The sequence below is a fragment of the Zophobas morio genome, unplaced genomic scaffold (assembly GCF_036711695.1).
Source record: "Zophobas morio isolate AGI-343-1 ecotype UQ-CSIRO unplaced genomic scaffold, CSIRO_AGI_Zmor_V1 ptg000006l, whole genome shotgun sequence".
NCBI classification, from domain to species: domain Eukaryota; kingdom Metazoa; phylum Arthropoda; class Insecta; order Coleoptera; family Tenebrionidae; genus Zophobas; species Zophobas morio.
The window spans coordinates 10,223,629-10,244,702 of record NW_026972111.1 but is presented as its reverse complement, the minus strand read 5'-3'; the positions used below and the strand labels follow the sequence as shown (position 1 = coordinate 10,244,702).

The 21,074-nt window shown below is 35.4% G+C and overlaps 2 protein-coding genes and 2 long non-coding RNA genes across 5 annotated transcripts in view; 2 read left to right on the top strand and 2 right to left on the bottom strand.

The window, feature by feature from the left end:
* The window catches only part of LOC135123185 (uncharacterized), a 32,278-nt gene extending 15,168 nt beyond the window's left edge, over positions 1 to 17,110 (bottom strand). The window contains exons 1-3 of the mRNA XM_064047680.1: positions 17,065 to 17,110; positions 16,943 to 17,009; positions 16,659 to 16,810 (exon numbers count right to left, since the gene is read on the bottom strand). Of these exons, the coding sequence (XP_063903750.1) occupies positions 16,659 to 16,808 (150 nt within the window). The 5' untranslated portion in view covers positions 16,809 to 16,810; positions 16,943 to 17,009; positions 17,065 to 17,110. The remainder of the gene's footprint in view (positions 1 to 16,658; positions 16,811 to 16,942; positions 17,010 to 17,064) is intronic.
* The window catches only part of LOC135123821 (uncharacterized), a 183,826-nt gene that overhangs the window by 87,374 nt on the left and 75,378 nt on the right, over positions 1 to 21,074 (top strand). The gene's annotated exons all lie outside the window — the stretch shown is intronic.
* Positions 2,999 to 6,359, top strand: LOC135123565 (uncharacterized). Of its 2 annotated transcripts, XR_010279660.1 has the most exons (7): positions 2,999 to 3,264; positions 3,501 to 3,643; positions 3,718 to 3,882; positions 3,980 to 4,150; positions 4,207 to 5,136; positions 5,189 to 6,100; positions 6,197 to 6,359. It is a non-coding gene; the product is annotated as an uncharacterized LOC135123565 (long non-coding RNA). The 2 variants fall into 2 exon arrangements; XR_010279659.1 differs by having other exon boundaries at positions 2,999 to 3,643.
* LOC135123569 (uncharacterized) lies at positions 6,292 to 7,182 on the bottom strand. The gene is made up of 2 exons (XR_010279665.1): positions 6,532 to 7,182; positions 6,292 to 6,474 (listed from the first exon to the last, which is right to left on the bottom strand). It is a non-coding gene; the product is annotated as an uncharacterized LOC135123569 (long non-coding RNA).

Sequence of the window (21,074 nt, the reverse complement as noted above, 5' to 3'; positions counted from 1 at the left end):
ATATCTTTTTAATAGATTCCGGCGTCAACCTGTTTCTTTGGTCAGTCCAGGTTGCTTTCATCATACTAAATATTCTCTCAACATTTGCGTTATGACCCGGAATGGCAAAAAAATAGAAACATACTTTTAAAAATTCAGAACTTGCTGCTTCTGTTCTCTCTTGAAAATATTTTACCCATTTTAAATCAGCTGAAAGCGTAGCGAATTCATTATTTGTCTTTTTAATCTCGTCTAAAAAAATATTTAAATTCTTTAATTGATCAAACAGCATGGAATCGTTTATCTGTAAGCCCTTTTCTTCAACCAGGTACAAAATACAATTTTCAATGTTATCCCAAGAAGGTTTATCTTCAATAACATCCACTCAAATATTTTAAATTCCTGGAAAGATGCCGTCCACTTTTGTAAATAGAGTATGCCTCTTTCATACACATGTACCAACTCGTCTTTCATTGTCGTGCTTCGTAAATTTTGTACATGACTGTTTATGATCTGTTTCACTTTCAGAGGCAGAAACTCCTGTTGCTTCCTCTCAATCAAACTAGATTCCACTGAACTTAAAATTTTCATTACTTCTATTAGTGAATGACTTTCTTTTTCCATGTTTTCTATTTTTCCATGAAAAATATACATAAGAGAATGTATGAGCCACAGATAAGCCTCATTCAAAGGATTCTCGAAAAAATTTATAATTATTACAGGTGGATGGTCCAGTGATGAAAAGTACGATTTTAGAGCTGGATATATTTCCAGCAATCTGTTAATCGCAGGAAATAAAGATAACCATCTTGTTTTGGAGTGGAACAAGAGTTTCTTGTACTGTATTTCAACAAAATTACAAAAATCCTTTAAAGCCTCTGTTCGAACAGTGTATATAGAGAAATAATTGTATATTTTCAAAACGATGGATTCGATATCTATAGGAAGTCCATCTAAAGCATGTTGGATACAGTTATTTAGAATGTGAGCTGGACAACCTATGCCAATAAGAGACTTTTGTAAATGGTTTTGTAAATGTTGAAAAACGTTGTTAACTCCTTTTCTGCTTACACCTCCAAAATTCGTGTTGCAATTATCACCAGTGAATGCTATACACTTTTCTTTTAACACTTTCGCTGCTGACCCGAAGTGGCATAGGTTTACCTGTGTGCGGTTGTAGTTTTTAGCAAATTAGGCACTTCTTTGCCTTGTTTAAAGTTCTTTTTTGTCTATTTTGTTCATTTTTTCTTTTTTTGACTGTTTGTGACGCAAAAACGCACATGTGCGTCCGCCGCACATGAGTGAAGTTTTCCATCCTATGTGCGGCAAGACGCACTTCTGCGTCTAGTGAAAATCTCGCTATAATTGAACAAAAACAAGTTAAAATCGTTAATTTTTTATTTTTTATTTACTTGTTGAAGACAGAAATGAAACAAAAAAAATATTTAACAAAATTATATGTATATTGTATTTATCACATAAAAGAAAGTTTCTTATAAAAAATAAACGTTTTCGTTTTAATTATTGGAACAAAATTAAAAAAAAAAACTATTTTCTTGAACCACAAAAAAAGCAAAACAAAACAAAATCAATCCTTTTTGGAATGGTAAATTTTAAAACATCTTTCTAAACATAATCCTGGCTGCTCAGGGCAGTCGCTGCAATAATAAACTGTGTCTTTTCTGATTTTCTTTTGAGAACAAATTCGACATTTCTTTCGAAGTGTTTTTCCCTTTGGATTTGTAGCTTCAATTTTCTTTGGCATGTGTTCCATTGTTTTACGAGGCTGAGGTGGTTTGTCCTTACCTTCAGGTAAAAGATTTTCTATTATTGCAATTCTAAAGTCACTTAGTGCAAGTTTTTTATTTTCAAATTTGTTATATAAGTAAAAAGAATTGAGCAGTAATAGTTGCAAAACATGTATCCCAAGCTTGAGATACCATCGTAAGGTTTTTCGAGTGAGGGGATAGTAGGAAGTCATTTGGTCCTGCATATCGATGCCACTCATATATTTGTTATATTCACCTATCGGAAGAGGTTTTTCTTTCACCTGGTTTCTTCAAAAAAAAAAATAAATTAAATAATAACTGTTTGACAAGTACAGTATACAATATTAATACTAGAGATAAAACTAAATATAAAAACAAAAAATTTATTACCATGCTCGCTTTCAGAATCGTTGTCCTCAGATTCTTCACTTATAACCTCAAAATCCGAATCCAAATCACTAATTTCCGAATCAGAATTGTATAATATTTGTTCCATTTCATTATATGTTAGCCTATTAGGATCACGAACTTCTATTCTAGGCCTTTTTGGCCTCAAATTTATCCCAGAACGTCCTGCTTGTTGATCGTCCATCGCGGCCTCTGTCCATGACACGAAATAAAAATTTCGGCGAACCATCATAACCTCAAATTTTTTAAACCTTTTTCTAGGTGCTGGCAAAGTTTCAAACGTTTAGCGCGTTTGCTGACCGATTGGCGCCCTTTAGAAATTCTATTGTAGCGAAGCGCACATGTGCGGCCTCAGCACACGGCTTAAGGAACATCAGGACGCACATGTGCGCTTTCAGCAGCGAAAGTGTTAAATTGTTTTTTTCTAATGTAGCGGTTAATAAAGCACAAATTGTTTCCGCTTTTTCATCTGGAACTGACGTCATTTCTATGAGTTTGTGTGTTATGCCCAGTTTCTTGTCAAAAAATTGAATCAAAACTGGAAATAACTTTGTTGCGCCGTGATTCGAACCATCGGTACATACTCCAATAAAGGGAATACCATTACTGTCTCCATAGCCCTCTGGAGAGAATGTGGTGCTAGCACGTTATTGACAATAGCCTCGGTTTTAGTACGAGCAGAAGAAATTTTGGAAGCAATTTCAGAATCCGAAAACATGTGCTTGTATAATTTTGTTGTACAATCACATGATTTATAACTTGCATGATGTTTAAGCGTGTGAAAAGCGTGTGTAGCTTCTGCGCACAATATTTTTTCTTCTAATTTGGTGTGTTGTGCACTGCCGGCTGTATTATATCCTGCCTGTTCATTTCCACAAAAATGCATTGAAAAAATTTTGCCGTCAGGGCGTGAGGGCAGCACTGGAGGGGCGCTTTTGACCTTGACAATTGTCAAACAAACTTCAAATTTGAAGGTTTATAAATAGGTTAAATCGGGTTAGGTCAAATGTTTTGAACAATTTATTAAACGGTTAAACGTTGAATCATAAATCGTATCCTCTCTATGGTGTTAAATGGTTGAAAATTACAACAAAAAGGACTAGCAAAGGTGAAATTTTGCAAAAGGCACTTCTCGATTTCCCATCAACTGTTTCCCCAAAGCAATTCTACATCACCCCCTGTTCACGTTCCTCACCTTCAAAAGTTGTACAACTGTTTTCTTGTGCTCCCGACATTACTCCACGCGTGTTGGTGACTATAAGAAGTTAGGTTAAATTGGAAAATGTGAAAACAGCTTCCCGTTAAAGAGTATGAATTGGGAAATTTAACATTTTTTTTTTGTAGCAAAAGGAAACATTTGAAGGTGAGGAACGTGATTAGGGGGTGGTGTAGAAGAATTGTAACCAAACAGTTTGTGCGAAATCGAGAAGTGCCTTTTGTAAAATTTCACCCTAATTAGCGCTGGAAGAATATAAAAAAACAGACAGGTATGTTTATAATTTTAATACTTTTCTTGAATGGGGTTTATGGGTCAAATTACTAAACAATGTAACATTTTCAGTTCTTGTATAACCAAAATTTGCAAAAATTGGTTTCAACACTTTAGACAATATTAAGTTCGCAACCATTACTTTGTGGTTTTTATCTTCACAAGGCAAAAAAGCTGAACTGGCAATTGGCTCTAATAACAAAGACTCCACCACAGTTCTTGGATGATGATTTACTGGTATGTGTTCCAAAATATCAAATGTAATTTTTATAATTTTATTTATAAAATTTGTGAATGATCTTGTGGGATATTTTAATTTTCCTCTGTCTTGCAGATATATCAAGTCAAGCAACGGGGTAGATTTTGCGGTGGTTAGTAATGAATCTAAACAATTTTTGCACTCTAACCTTTCTTCAATTGTTCTACAAATACATCCAGATAAAAACGCAACTGATGCAGAGTTGATATCTGTGAAAATGGTATTAACGATTGTTAATTTATGAAGGTCACTAATTTCTTCAATTATACTGTCAGGTATATGTATATTTGTTTCTGTTGTAGATCTTTCAGAAGACTGAATTTGACCAATTTTACTCAAGTGATTACAGTCAGAATATACATTTGCTGATTCTGAAGTTGTTACTAAACCTGACTTAATTATTCGTTTAATAGCATAGTGTGCATCAGTAGCGTCCTGAGAACCACCGCATAATCGGACATTGCTAAACATCGATTCAACTGCATCTGAGCTAAATGCTCGCGTTAAGACATAGAAAAAGCCACTCTCTTCCAGTAAATACTTGATACATTCTGCAGTGCTTTTGGCAGTGAATTTTACTGCTTCTGCAGTCTCTTTAGTCAATCCCGTCATTTTATTTGCCTTTGAAGATAGTTGAATGGAATCTATATAAGCAGGTAAAGTTTTTAACATCCAGAGAAGGCGTTCATCATTAATATCTGTATATGGAGCACTATTTTCATTTAGTTGCCGGATGTGCTGAGTTTTGTCATTGACATCATGAATTTTAAAAAATGTGTGCATCATTTCCATAAACTTTAGAGTCTCTTCAACATCAACAAAACCTGGATTGTTATATTTTCCCAAATACTCTATTGCTGCTCTTACTTCTATGGAAAATACTTGCACAGCACGACGGACGTTCATCTTTTCTAAATTGGTTGGGCAAATATGCTTCCTGGTCAAAAACTTTACCGGTTTAACAATTAATTTGTGTTGCATATCATATATTTTCTTTAAAAATCGTGCAGAAATTATACCGTTACCAGAATGCATGTCATGGTCCAAAAATATGTTCCTCAAATTTTTAATAATATGACAGTAATCAAAGCTAATAAATAATGGTATTGTTGGTTCTATTGGATGTTGAATATGAGTCATTAAATTATTACTTGATGACAGAGATTTGAAAAGGGCCACATTTGACTTATGGTTATCTGTCACAATTCTTAAAACTGTAAATCCGCAATTATGTAAAAGTTTGATTACTTTTAACGTCAAATTCACAAAATCTATGTTTTTTAGAGTTCGATGGAAGAAATATCCGGCGGGTATCGTGTACTTAGTAGTCATGCCGTGAACAACGTAACATAACATTTTGTTGGCCAACGTTGGTTTTTTTCCAATTGTTTGACTACTCTCATTGGTAGTCTCTAACCCATAGAATTTGTCTTCTGTGCGGCTGTAACACAGTTTTTCCTTGATGGACATGTCGTCAACAATTAAACTACAAATCCTTTCAACGGGTTGTAGCACTTCGGCTTCTGCTTTCAAGCGTGCCTCTATAAGTCTTGTAACATCTTGTCCATTTCCTATATACCGTTCTAAAGTACTTCGACTAGGTAATTTCAATATAGAAGCTTTACCATAGTTGTATCCCTTTGGGGATGAAATCCTCCAGGCAATACATGATCTTACAGTTACTTCTGACCATCTAGATTTTTGTTTGTTGTAATTTAATATTTGGTCTAATAGAAACGTGGCTTTTGGCTCGTTATTCTTGGCATCAGCTTCAATTTTTTCGAATATACGGGCTTGATTCGTTTGATTGTCAATTTTTAATTGCAGTTTTTGTAGCTGTTTATTTTTCAGTTTGTTCTGTTTGTCCAAACGGTTTACTTTCATTTTCAGTTTTTTGATTTCAAGTTTAAGTTTTGATATATCATCAAGACGAAGATCAGTATTGGAACTTAATGTTTGGGATTCATTATATAAGGACTCAGGTTCAGAAGGAATTGTTGAGTGACTTAAATCAGGATTCTACAATTTAAAAAAATATGATTAAAATTTATTAACTGCCAATAAAATATTACTGGAGGTTCTTCTGTCGATGTTGGACACGTGGATGTTGATTGGGAGGGAGGAGATAATCTTGGAGTAACAGTACTCTAAAATAAATAATTATTAGAGGAAAGTTCTAAAAAAGTGTGAAAATAGGTAGGAACAGAAAAATAATTTTACTCCTAACTTTAAATTACGTTATTAATGTACTGTTCGCTTATATTTTCACAGTTGTAAGGATTGTAATTACAGGAATAATGGATGATGAGGGCTTGATATTTAAAGGAGTAGAAGACTGGGCAAGGGCAACGAAGGATTCGTGTATGGATGCGTAATAAGCATCATCACCCTATAAAAACTATAATTTTATTTCTGTTAAGTTTAAAATGTAAATAAATATACATGAAAAACTGTTGGAACTGCATTTTTTTGCAAGCGTTTACTACCATTTGCTGCAAACTTAAAATCTGTGGGTTTAAAGTGCAAATTGCAAATGGTTGAGTACTGACTGACGATCTGCTGCGTTGGAGCTATAATAATTAATATTTAGTATTAAAAAAAATAAGTGTTCAATAAGCTTTTCTTACAACAAAACTTCTCTACTTTATGTAGCCATTTTTCTCTTAAGAGGGGCTCAGAGGGAAACTGATGGAAAGACTTTGAGTACTTGGCAGGGCACTGGGGCACAATGCATTTTTTGTGGAACCGCATTTTCGTCCCAGTAAAATTAACGTAACAACTTAAACTATGTAATAATAACGAACCACTAACTGAAGTTAAACGACCAAATAGGAACAAAACAACAAAAAACAAACACTAATTAAACTATGAAATAATAACGAAACACTAAACGAGTTGAAACGACAAAATGGGAACGAAACACCACAAAACAAATAAAAAAGGAACGAAAACTGCAAATCAAAAAGAAAAACAACGAACAATAACAAATGGACTTCACAAATAACTACTTTCAGCGCGCTTAAAGATTCTCAAGAGAATTTTAATTTGAATGTCAGATTTGACACCAAAAAACAGTGAGTACCATCCAACCAACATAAAATAATAAAAATTCCTAAAATGCGCCCATCCGCTAGCGCCCTCACTAAAATCGGAGGATACAGTGGAACTACAGTTATGAACAGGCCGTATTAACTAATGCAGCAGGTCGTGGTGTTGTGTTACAAAAAAACCGTCAATTTTTTTTTAACTGCCCGCAGTTTGTATTCTTGTTTTATGTTTCACAGACGAAACATGTTGGAACCAAATAAAGCAGCACTGGTTGTGTTAACAACTCTTTATCTACACAATTTCCTAAGACAAAGTAAAGTTTCACGTGACTTATATACTCCTAGAGGAACACTGGACTATGAAGAAAATGGGCAATTAATCGAAGGAAGTTGGCGACAAGAACAATCTCCAAGCGAATCATTTCTTCCTTTGAGAAGGGTTCCACGGAAATCGGCTATGAGTGCTCAAGAAATTAGAGGTGAAACAGCAGCATACTTTATGAATAGTGGAAGTGTAGTTTGGCAAAACGATTATGCATAGAATGTTTTACTTGTTGCTCAATAAAATTAAATACAATTAAATACAAACATCAGATGCCTACAGTTTCCGTGTTGAAGGTTTCTCTGACTTTGTTTTTATCCATTAGAAAAGCAAAACTTGAAAATGCAAACCATTTGCTTTTGTAAACGTCTTTCTGTCCTAAAATTTATTGACTACATCAATATGTGTTATTATATTAAGAATATGATATATAATGAAAATAAAAATACCTGTTCCTGTTCTGGTTGTACTTTTAATTTTGGCACGTTCTCTTCGGAATGAAGACAGCAAAGAGGTCATTTTATTTTTTACCACCTCTGAATCACTGTTCATTTCTTCTGCGAGTTCAATCCACACATCATATTTTTTGTTTCTTAAATGGTAATCTTTATTATTGCAATCCCATTGTTGGGGCTTTCGTTCATATGCATTTATTAATGCAATGCTTTGCTCGTGATTCCATTCACTCATTTTTATTAAATTGCCAAAAAGGCTTTATAATTAAATAACCTATCCTCACAAGCGCACGTAACAAACTGCAACTACAGATGGAAATCACGTCCAAACCAAACTTGTTGCAACGTGCAAATTTCTTTGATGTACCGACATTGAGCGGAACATATTTGTTCGTGCGCGAATGGGCGCAGCTTCGCGCGTTCGTGCGCGGCATGGCGTCCAAACCAGTCGTGTTCGCTGAAATTTGCAACGTTCGCGAACGTTTTGCGCGGTATTGCGCTGCGGTCTGGAGCCGCCTTAATATACTTCTTGAAAGATACAGAAATTTGCCTTTTTATTAATGATCGTAGTTTGCTATATTGTTAATTAAAATATTGATTATGATATTTTTTGAATTTTTTTCTAAGTGAACTTTGTTTCCGAATGTTTTGAATAGTTTCTTTGGTAAACCAAGGGGAATATTTATTTGACTGAGCTTTGTTAACCGATTTAATTAAAGGGACAGTGCTATCAAGGATATTATATAATTTGTTATAAAATTCTTCCGTTGCTTGATTTACATCGTTAAATTTTTCTAAATATGACCAATTAACATTTTGTAGCAGCTCATAGCGTTTTAGATAATCGGCTTTTTTAAAGTTATATTTTTTAGATGAAATGTCACTAACAAAATTTTCATGAATTTCGGGGTTGATGATATTTAGGTCAATTAAAAGTGTGGGGTGATGAACGTCCTCTTCGATAAGGGGATTTTTTTTCTCTCTGTACAATTTGAACAATATTATTTGAAAATACTAAATCTAAGGTTCGGTTATTACTATTAACACAGTTATTATGTTGTGTAAAAGAAAATAATTCTTGATAGTCTTTAACCAACAGAACATATTTGGACCTTGAGTTGATATCAGTAAATTCACGAATGTTAAAATCTCCTACCACTCTTACATTATCATTCTAAAAGTAATCTAATAGGGATAATGTTTCGAAGCAAGTTGTTGGAGTTTGATAATTTACAGACGGAGGAATATATAACACAATCACGTAAAAATGGGCGGCATCATTACGAGAAACCTTAATTCCAACTATATCAATATTGGAAGCTACCTTAGTAACTGAGTCCATATTTAAAATTTCACAGACAAAATTGTTTTTAAGAGCAATTAAAACGCCACCCCTTCTGTTGACTCCTGGAATATTGCGATCGCCTCGATAACCGTTGAAATCTGATGGAAACAGCTCACAATCCTTAATATCTTTTGTAAGCCATGTTTCGGATAGACATATGATATCATATTCAATAGTGACTATGGAGTTGTAAAAATTTGCGACCTTGGACCTTAGACCATGTACATTTTAATAATAACATGTTAGAAGACCTGAATTGTTGCTGTATTTGGGTGGAATTAGTTTAAATTAACTTGTTACTTGTCGATTGGCCTTGGACATATTTAATTATTAGATTATTCTCACCGCTGGCAGTTCTTCGTTGTAGTTCGGTGCGAACGTCCTTGTAATGGGCTTGCTGCTTGGGTGTACGATCAAAAGCGATTGATATTCCGGAAAGTCTGGCATTTTTCTTGAGATTGTGAGCATTTTTGATAATGCTGTGTACTTGAAATTCGTCGCTTAAAGTAATTTTGATGGGACGCGGGCGGGTGTTTGCTGTATTATATCGTCCAAGTCTTAGATGGTGGATGGTAGTAATATCATAGGGAACAGTAGGCGCAGTTGTGGAGATAATTTCGGAGATTAGGTCGTCTTCATTGTTCTTACGCACATTTGTGGGCAGAGATGCATTTTGCTCTTGAGCCCAGTAAATTATGATATTGCGTTTACGAGCTTGTCGATAATTGATTTCTTGACAAATTAGTTCAAACTGTTCGCTACTATGCCGATGAATATCTTTTAATTTATCGATTTTTGCATCTACATCATGTGTGACTTTCTTTAACGTGTCGAAAAGTTCATTTTTAAGAGATGATAATAGATTTTGAAAGTCTTTAAATTTGCTAATGTTGTCACTGCAATTGTTGCAGAGTAATTTGACATTTCTTGATTTTGATCTCGTTAGTTTCATATCATTGTCAGAAAGTCCAGCGCATGATTGATGTATTGGCCCACGGCAAACATCACAATGTATAACTGGAGCACCAGCTGAAGCTTTCAAACAGTTATTGCATGGAATCATGTTTTCGTAAAAGGATGGTACACTTCGAAGAAATTCACTGAAGAAAACAGATCCGTTTAAATCAGACAATGACAACTTTCACAGATGGTCCGGAACTATCATAAATTACACAACGGAACAACAGATGGTAAGGCCTTTGATGCACCGACGCACGTCTGCACTATGTGATGGCTAGAACTGAACTTCTGCTAGTAGCAAAATACTTACTACAATACAAGTCGGATATATGTGTTGCCTAATGCATAACCGTTAAGTAATATACTAAACTGATAATTATACATAATTCAATTTCTTTTATCCTTGCCTGCTTACTTTAGTCAACACAGGCGATGGTTTTTTAAACGAAAGTGATAGGTAAGGAAGAGAAGAATAAAACGGGAATTTAAGGTTATTTATATTTGCTTGCAATGAATGTAAACATAAAAGTGGATGAAAATGTATTAAAAAAAACACACAAAGTCAAAAAAAATGTTGAAAAGAGATTTTAAAAAGATGTTTGCTATTGATGTTTGAACAATATTGTCTTATGCAATTTTTCGCGAATGCGATCACCAAACGCTGACACATTTGTATTCCGATTTGTATGGTGAAATCGGATTTTTATATACTGTAAAATTAATTATTTTGTTAAATAGCACACATGATTGGAACCGTATGTTTCAAACTCATAAAATGAGCATCCAGACACTCAAAAATATTTGATGGTAAATTTGCATATATAATGTCCACTAGACTAGAGGGTCTAGAATATTTCCTGGTGGAAGTTTATTTTCTGTTACCTTCTGCAATGGATTTCTGTTTGTTTGCAGATTCTAATAACGTCAATTGAAGGATAGGTTAAACCTCCTCTGACCTTAAATTTTATTAATCCTGAATTGGATTTGGAGGAACATGTTATTGCGGCCGCACAAATAGTGCATTGAATTACTGGCTTCATTTTTCTTACAATTATCCAGGAATATACTCTACTATATCTTCAACGAATTCAGATAAAGAAAATGAAAATGAACCAAACTCGCAATAATCATGGTCCTCCAAATCCACCTCATTGGAGAATAATTCCAAACCTATAGTAGAATAAACATTTCTCAATAAATTAACTATTTATTTATTGTACAATTGTTATAAATGTTTACAGTGATTGTACTGTCTTGAACTGTGGAGAGGAGTCCTGGAATCAATTGTTTTGAGTCGACTACGGTATTGGTACAGTCCAGTTTATAAACACGTTATATTGTCTTATATAACGTGCTTTTGATTTTTCACTATTTATTTATTGTACAATTGTTATAAATGTTTACAGTGATTGTACTGTCTTGAACTGTGGAGAAGAGTCCTGGAATCAATTGTTTTGAGTCCACTACGGTATTGGTACAGTCCAGTTTATAAACACGTCATATTGTCTTATATAACGTGCTTTTGATTTTTCAGGCAGCAACTCTGTTGGGTTCTTATTCGTTGAAAATAAATAAATGAACTGTATATTTTTACTTTGTTTTATTTTAACTTCCTTCGATGGTTACATTGCAACGATCCGACTTACACTACTAATGTCCATACAAAAATGTCATGATATTAGGGGGGAAATAGCCCGTCCAAACCCCGCCGCCAGAGGTGGTGCAAGCCGCACTTCAGACGGCGCGGCGGCCGCCTTACAAGGTTCAGGGTCCGCACACGTGCAACTGCCTTACAAAGACACCGCCAACACGTGGAGGCCGCACCGACAAAATATAAAAAATGTCCTAAACAAACTCGGCCAAAACACTTTCTGCTTCAGATCTTACGCTTGGTGGCGTGCAATTCATTTCTTCTTCATCCGACATGGCAACTTTACAATAATTATAAGATAATTGATAACCAAAGCTGGGCTCTGTATCAAAACAGCGCAGACGTAATAGCGCTGGGACAAAAGAGCGCGTGGACAAAACAGCGCAGACCGAAAGAGCGCCGAGTCAAAATAGCGTTCGACATAACAGCGTAGTACGAAAGAGCGCCTGTACAAATGAGCGCGTCAACAACAGCGCAGTCATTTTAAACAGAGTATAAAAAAAATCTCAATTAATATATTTCTAACGCTGCTAATATAATTACAAAGACAAATTATAAGGAACAAACTTTAAAAAATCCATAACTGCCAAACGTGTATTCTTCCGCTAAATTTCGCAGTCTGTCACGTTCACGCTTATATTTGGTTCCTGTAAAATTTGAACGTCTAAATCCCATGCGATAGCGGCTGATATATAACTCCCCAAAATTCTGTTCTTTTTTCATTGCGACTATCAATCTTGCGATGTTGGGATGATGGCAGTCTAACATTTTTTCGAAAGATTTATGCCATGCTTCGAGTGAATTATTACTCTTTGGTAAGTCGGTTTTAATGCGATCATGCATGTTCCAAAAATCTATACGGAATCTAGGTGTTATATCGTGAAGTCTGCGGCCGACGTAGTTCTGTTCCCAATAATTGGCTATCGGCTTTAATTCATCTGGAAAATCTTCGATTAGTACTTCAAAAACGAACTGTACGTCCCTTTCCGGCACATAACTAAGTGCCAATAGCATCTTACACATCAGCCGTGCGTGTTCGTTTTCTCTATAGAAAGTTACCAGCTGGGACTTCTGAATTTTTCTCCAAAGGTTCTGTGCCAAATGAAAAGAACAACCTATCATTTGGGCTTCGGGGAATATAGCAGATATTGCGTTAAGTGTGGCAGTTTCAAAATCTGATAAAATACTCAAGGGGTTTAACGTGGGTCGTAATGTTACCAATTGTCGTAATAACCTGCAATAAGTTTCTTCGCGCTTGTTACACAAAAATGAATAGACCAGCGGCACAGCCTTATTATCAATCAACGCATGTATAGTAAATACCTGTAAAAAAATCTGGGCGCGATTTCGAACGTTCCATCGACACACCAGTTTCTAAATTCTTCTAAAATAGCCAGGTTGCTGTGCGTACCAAACACAAGTATTCGATTGGGATCATCATTTCCGGAGTCCCAAAGCAAAAAAGATTCACCTTTATCGGTCGTACGACAAGTTTCATCAATTTCAATTTGTGCAACGTTTTGAGGAGTTTTGGATGTCGATGCCGTTCCGAATGCTTTACTTCTTTGTCTTTGGATCGCCCTCCTGGCAGCATCATATAACACTGTAGAAATGCTGAAGCTTCTACAGACATGTTGCTTGATGCCGATTGAATTATTGTCCGAGGTTTGTCATCGTTTTCCATCGCCGATTTTTTTATTGCGTTCTTCACCAATAAAACCTCATTTTCACCGGGGGTGGGTGTGTGATTATGTGGAGTGGTTTCCCTTTTATGAACGGCGTCCGTGATGAGCCTGCCTTTACATCCGCTCTTTGAACAACGCCAAGAAGTAGAACTAACTTGTTTTCTATCAACTCGGTATCTATTGTTAATGAGTTGATGTTGATGAGAATGAAATTTTAAGAGTGTTAATTTTATATTCAATTATCTTTTAAAAAAGGGAACAGTTGCTATGTAAAAAAAAATGAATATACGAAATAAATAAATGATTAACAAAGTCAATTTCCAATTTTTACAAGCAAAGAAGTAAAAGTAAAACCAGAAATCACAACAGGTTATAGGCCCAGAGTACTCGCAAGTACTAAGGCAATGACATGCGTGACGTTTCAAAATGTCTTCTACGAAGAAAGCAGATTATAGTTGAAAAATTAATACATAATTATATCAAACTTATTCTACAATAAGTGAATATACGCATCACCAAGTGGAGGAAGTTGTTTTGAAGATGAAAAGATAACAGTGCCGTAGTGTCCAGTGTGAAAAGTAAAATAGGTTTTGGTTTGCAATAAAAACCTTGATGGTAAGTAAGGCATTATTGTCTTTATTTGCACGCCACAAAAATGGTAATGTCTGTAACGTTTGCAGAATGCCCAAAATATTGGTGAAAGAAATTATTGACCATAAATAAAGAAATGTATCCATAATAATTATTGTTATTGCACAATGAATTCGTACGTCTTTACGTTTTTTGAAGATAGGAGTACCATGCAATTTTACGAATGTATCGGCCATAGCGTTTGCCCGTTGATCTTTGTGTTGTAATTTTCTATTAATTAATGTCGTAACATACTTAAACATAACCTACATGATTAATTAATGCATTATTGTCTGCATCATGTTTACTGCAACATGTTATGTCAATAGGTACTTTACTCCCAACTGCAGCAAAAATATTGTCAGCATTTATAATTTTCAAAAATAATTCAAAAATTTGATGTTTGGTGGTTTTAATGATTTCGATAAATTCTAACGAAGGATAGCAGAGTCCCCCATACGTCCGTAATTGTATTAAAGTATGATTATCAGTACAACGTTCTGAAAGAAAATATTCAGAACATTGCTGGCAGTCATACTTTAATACTTTCTTGCAAATACACCCAGCAATATATGCTGACGTTTGATGTCGCATATTAAGTACATCTCGAGGGAGTGTTGATGTTCTCTCATTTGGAATTGAGACGCAATGTTGTGACACCGGTGTCACAGTATTTGTAACAGGGGCACCTTGGTGTTAACCAGGCTACAAAAAATTCACACCTCTGTTCCATCAAATTCACAATGTGTAGTGTTAGAGTTGCTTACTAGATTGTTCACCAACGCGGTTTTAAACGGCCCTATAAATTGTTGGTCGTTGATTTTGACCAGATAAACCCTTTATTATCCCGAAAAAGTTTTCTAAGGGATCCTGATTAAGACACCTAATAATTAGCTTTTTGAACCCTAGGGCTTGCATTTTTTTTCCATAATGCTTGTATATTCCTAATAGTAATTATAAAATTGCTTATACATAGAAGGGGGAGCACTTACGACTTTACCATTCTGTTTGAAAACCAGTTTGGCTAAAAACGGTCAAAATCGTCTCAAAATTTTAAGTGCTCAGATGTTTCTGTCACAGGTCTATTGATGGATTTGGGCGACGACCGAACGGTGTTTAAACTATCGAAAAGTTTGTCCTTCAGAGGGGAATGATTTGTGTGCCAACTTACCTACCGGTTACTTTGTCGAATAAATGGAGGGGCGCCACGAGCTTTACTCTAGGTTACTCCTATAACTCAGTCTCGAAAGCTCGAACGAGAGAGAGAACATAACAAGACCCAATAACTGACCAGCTCCTAACTGGGGTACTAACGATTAGGGTTGAAGATGTTATAACGGGGTAGTAACGATATAGGCAACATAGTAAAGGTGTAGGTAACGGAAATAAAGAGGCCTTGGATGGTAAACGGCCTCTGGCGACTTACTAACACGTACGGGTTTTTCTGTAACCCAAGCTATCGTTCTGCCACGTTTCCGAGTCGAGATGACTCCTCGCTTTCTGGATTTTCCTGGAAACTTTACTGCACTACGTGACAAACGTCATCGATCCCGTGGACGGGAAGAGAAAAAAGAATGACGTTGACAGGTGGACGTGGATACGCCGACGAGAACCGAAAGTGTGGCCGGTTACTGCTTTGAACTTTGACCGCAACCTGTTATACCTGAGCCAACACCTTCTAGACATAAGGCCTGCGCACTAGTTTTGTGACGTCATGGTAATGGGTCCGCATCAAAATGTCAACGTTCTGTAAATTGTTACAAAAGGTAAGTAATCGTCATTAATAATGCAAATGTATTTTAGAAATCATTCGTTAGTCTGCATAATATCGTTGAAAGTGTGTTTGCACAAAAAATGGATAAATAAAGACAATAACAACAGACATAACCTACAATGCCACCATTAAAAAAAGGGGTCATTATTGATATAAGATTGCTTTTAAAGATGGATTGTTGGCCTACATAGTTTTGTTTAAAGGCTAAGTAGAGTTTTTTACAAAAGTACAACATTACATAAATACAAAAACCACAACAGCAGCAACTTATGAATTCCCATGCTACCACATACGGGAACTACACTTCTGCATAACTAGGTATGTAATAAAATGTTTAAACAAGTACCAGTGTAGCAAAAAATTAAAAATAACAAACATAAACATTCACTCTCACAAGACATTGAAAGATAATATTCAAACCTCAAAAAAATTTAAATTAAATATTCTAATCTTGAAAATTAACAATTACAAACAAAACCACAGTCTATTCAATTTTTTCTCTTTAGCTGGGCCATTGGGGTTTTAAAAAACTTGTCGTTGTGCTTTTTGCAATAATTTTTGAGCAAAATATTACAAATGGGACGTAAAATAAAATCCAGAATTTTGTCTGAAGAATGCTTGGAGCATTGATGGTCCAAAAACAAGTTGTCGACTGATTCCCCAATGGATTTTGCTGCTAAAGTTTTGATGGTAAGTCTTTGATCAATTTCATCCAAAAAAAATTTTTCCAAGTCTGTATCTATACACTTTAAAACTGTCAAGTATACAAACGCACAGCATGTCACCACATCTGTAGCAGGGTAACACAACCCCCCCCCCCCCCCCCCCCTGCTAGTAGCAGTTATTAGATTGCTTGCAAAAATTGTACACCAAGATAGAACTCACTCTGGAATTTTGTGAAGGCTCAAAATTCCTTTTTATTGCCGCCAACCATTTACTTCTTAATTCTGGGGACTTGGGAAAGATAAATGTTGACACCCTTGGCCCATTTTTGCAATTGCCCCGGCAATTCGGTACACAACATTTCGTTGGCATTTCTGCAAAATATATAAAAATTAAAAGAGTTTTGCTAAAATGATCAAAAAAGTTAACACAAAACAATTCAAATTCAACATAACCTCAACTGTTAAACGTTTTGATTCTAATTATATTGCACTATAGGTACTAACCTATGGTTTTAAAATGACCTGCTAAGTACGTACTACAATCCACAGAACATCCAATATAATCTACAATCTGAGAAAACTACCAAAATTATTTTTGAGAATTCAGCAATAAAAATTCAAAATACAATTTGTGGCGGTCCTGAATATTCCTGGACCCATCGTGGTGACGTCACACGCTATCAATGAGTCTGTGCGAAGGCCTTGTCTCTAGAAGGTGTTGCCTGAGCGCACCCCAGCTTGCGGGAGAATGAGATCGTCACACCACCTGACTGAATTTGGCCACAACGTTCCGCAAATTTCAACCCCGCATACACTTGTAAACTAAAAATCTGCGTTGCCAATTGGACTTTCATTTTCAGCTTTCCTTCTGGTGTGATGTCCTCTCTAATAGTTACGACGGTGGTTGGTTAACCCTGCGTTAGTCGCGCTTAAAATGTTTTTGCCAGTGGTCGCGCGGGAGCGTTTTGCTCACACCTGATTTTTTTGAACCAAAATTAGTTTCAGTAAAAAAAACGAGTGCAGAACAACATTTTATTGAACAGAAAAACCATGAACACAAACGAGAATAAAAAATAAACAAATATTGTAGCTACCTGCAAAAACAAATTATTCTGAATCGGCATTAATACTGTCATAGCATCTAACGCATACAGTTTTTTTGTGTTCCCCACAGACGGGCGTATCACATTGTTCCATATCGCATTTACTTTTTGTTTTTCTATTTTTCCTGCGAGGACAAAAACTGCAAAAGACATTTTCACCATTTCTCACAACTTGCGTTTCTGTAATTCCAAGTTGTTTCCTAATCGAAGTTTTGATTTGAGCAGGTACATTTCTTTCTAGCCGCTTCATCTGCTGCGACTTTACTAAATCCATGGCTAATGTTCTAAGATAAACTCGTCGTTTTATTATCCGGTTTATATTCTCTTGATAAATTAATTGACTGTTTATCCCTCCAATGTTTAGAAGCGAAAAAAATATAGTGAGTGGCCATCTGCAGCTTACTCTTGACACAGAATACAACGACTTTAGTTTGTCTACAACATCTACTCCCCCTTTGTGTTTATTGTAGAATGATATAACTTCTGGTAAACAACGTTCTCCAGAATCTGCATTTATGTCATCTGTATCATGAGCCGTTGATAGCATGAGTATATTTTTGTTTTTTCTTGGCACATATGAAAGAAGAAGTGAATGTTCCCCATAGGCAAACATACTACTGAAGAGCGGTCTTTCTTTGGTAGCCAAAAAGACAGGAGGTATTTCTTTTTTATATTTGCGAAGCGTGCCTACAAGTGTTAAGTTATGATTTTGTAACAAGTCTTTAGCCAATGGGATGGAAGTGAAAAAATTGTCGCACGTTACATTTCTCCCAGAATTTGATATAGGAACAATTAATCGTTGGACCAGACTACTAGCACTATTCTCAGTTTGGTATGCACTATTTTCTGGTTGTTTCCCACAATATATCTCCATGTTCAATGTGTAAAAATTTTGAGCATCTGCTAACGAATAAATTTTAATTCCGTATTTTCCAGGTTTGGTAGGAATGTACTGGCGAAAAGAACACTTGCCTCTAAACTTTTCTAACATTTCGTCTATGGTACACTGCTCGCTGACTTGATAGAATTCAGAGCATTTATTTACAAATCCTTGAAAAATATCTCTGATTGGTGCCAGTTTATCAGTCTTTTTACGAATAGATCGGGTTCTGATGTCGTCGAAACGTAAACAACGAAGTAAGAACCGAAAACGTTGGAGAGACATTACTGATCTGAAGAGTTCTGGCGCAAACGGATCGTCACTCCATAATTCCTCTAAATTTAGATGAGATGCTTTGAGAACTCCGGCCGCATATAAAAGCCCAAACAGTGCCTGTAGCTCAATTATATCTGTGTCTAAAGCATCTCTTTCGCGCAAGTATTTGTCTCTAAGTTCAGCGATATAAATATTTGTATTTTCAGCAATAGTCTGCAAAACCGCTTCAGGAAAATATAATTTCCAGGAGTCAATAATCGAAACTATATGTTTGGCAGCGTCTTTTACCCCTGGCTGGCCGGAAACGATGTTGCAATTTCGTCTACGCATACGTTTTGAAGGTGGATGTTTTCCCCATTTAGTTACCATATCTTTTCCTGTAAAGTGAGCACCACAAGGATCAGGTTCAGCATCTGAGTCGGCCGACATTTCAGAATCACTGTTTTGGTTGTTAGTTTCTACATAATCAAGTTCGCTATCGTCACTGTTCACTGAAAGGTTCTCTATCGAATTATCTTCTTCAGCCCCAATTTCTTCTAACCATTGTAACAAGCGTTTTTCTTGAGCAGAATCCATAGTATATTGTCACTAAAATTTTTACTGATAGTTGTTATCTATAAAATTAAAAATAAAAACAATTATACCTGAAGCTGAACTGAACTGAAATATTCACGTTTTCACATTTGCCGTGAAATATTTATAGGTCATGTTGACACAAATCTAAAAACTTTATATCAACATTGATGGTCGCACAGTGAGAATGGTGGTCACCTAGAATACAATCATTCGAGAAACAAATTGCAAAAAAGAACGTAATACAATAAAATTAATGAATCTACAACCAAAATAATTAAAAAACTCAAAAAGTAAGCTGTTAAAAAGTTCGAAAAAATTTAATGAAAAATATTAGAACTATTAACAAAAATTAAAACGATGTGAGGGAATCGCTCATAGCGCGACCAACGCAGGGTTAATAACACCACTACATATTTATTATCCATTTATTTACCCATATTACCACTACAAACCCAGACTTAACACTTCCTTGTTTTAGCTATCACTTACACTTTTATACACTATTGATGACCTGGTTCCTTGCAATGGACAAGCATTTGCTGACTAACGAATTCAAACTTACTCATTCCATTACACCTCCCCCGGTCGGGAGAAAAAATTTTTTTTTTCGTGTTCTCACGTCTCAAAAAAAAATTTTTCCTTACATTATTCATGATACTTCTTAACTCTATTCTTATGTACTTCTATTAACTTATCACCTATATTAATTACAATATTTGGTGCTTTGTCTACAACTACAGTATATGGTCTCTTATACACTTGTTCACTCTTATTTCCTACATTGTTTCGTAACATAATTTTCGAACCAGTGGGATATCTTACAATTTTTGAAATTTGACTATCGTACAATTTTTTCCTTTTTTCTTTTGACAAAAGCAAGTTGTTTCTAGCGTCATTACATGCGGTCTGAAGTCTATATTTTAACTCTAATGGATAATCGTCGAAACTATACAGAGGATCCGCCCGAGTAAGCACATTCGATGGCAGTCGACACGTTTGTCCAAATACTAATTCGAACGGTGTGTAACGTGTTTCGCTATGCACGCTATTGTTGTACGAAAAACACCAGAATGAAACCCATGAACTCCAACTATTCGGATGTTTTGCCACTTGTATTCTTAGATACGCACCTAAGTGTTTGTGTGAGTTTTCTAACGCACCTAACGTTTCGTGGTGATACGCTGTCGAATTCAATTGTTTTATTCCTAATACTTTACAAGCCTCTTTGAAAGTTGACGATAAGAATTCTGTACCTTGATCTGTAACAATTTCTTGTGGAATACCATACCTTAAAATAAAATTTTGAACGAATGACTCTGCTACGGTAACGGCTTCTTTATTTGGTATTGGATACGCTTCAACAAACTTACTCAATTCACACTGTATTGTTAGTATGTACCGATTATTCTGAACATCTTGCTCTAAAGGTCCTACTATATCTAAAAAGATTTTCTGGAATGCCGAATAGGCTGTTGTTGTAATCGCCATTGGTTCTAAATTGTGTTTTCCATGCTTATACCTCTGACAAGAATCACATTTCTTTACAAATTCCTCAACGTCTTTTCGTAATTTTGTCCAAAAAAAATACTTCCTTATATTGTTATACATTCGGTTTATACCGGCGTGACCTCCTGTAGGCAATATATGAAAGTCGTTAAGAATTATTTGTCTCGCTTCTAAGTCATCTATTCTTTGAACGTCTTTAATTACGCTTATTTTTAAATTTCTGAACCTTACTTCATTAACTCTAGTCATTATTTCACGCAGAAATGATGATGATGCATCTTTTTTATTTTTAATT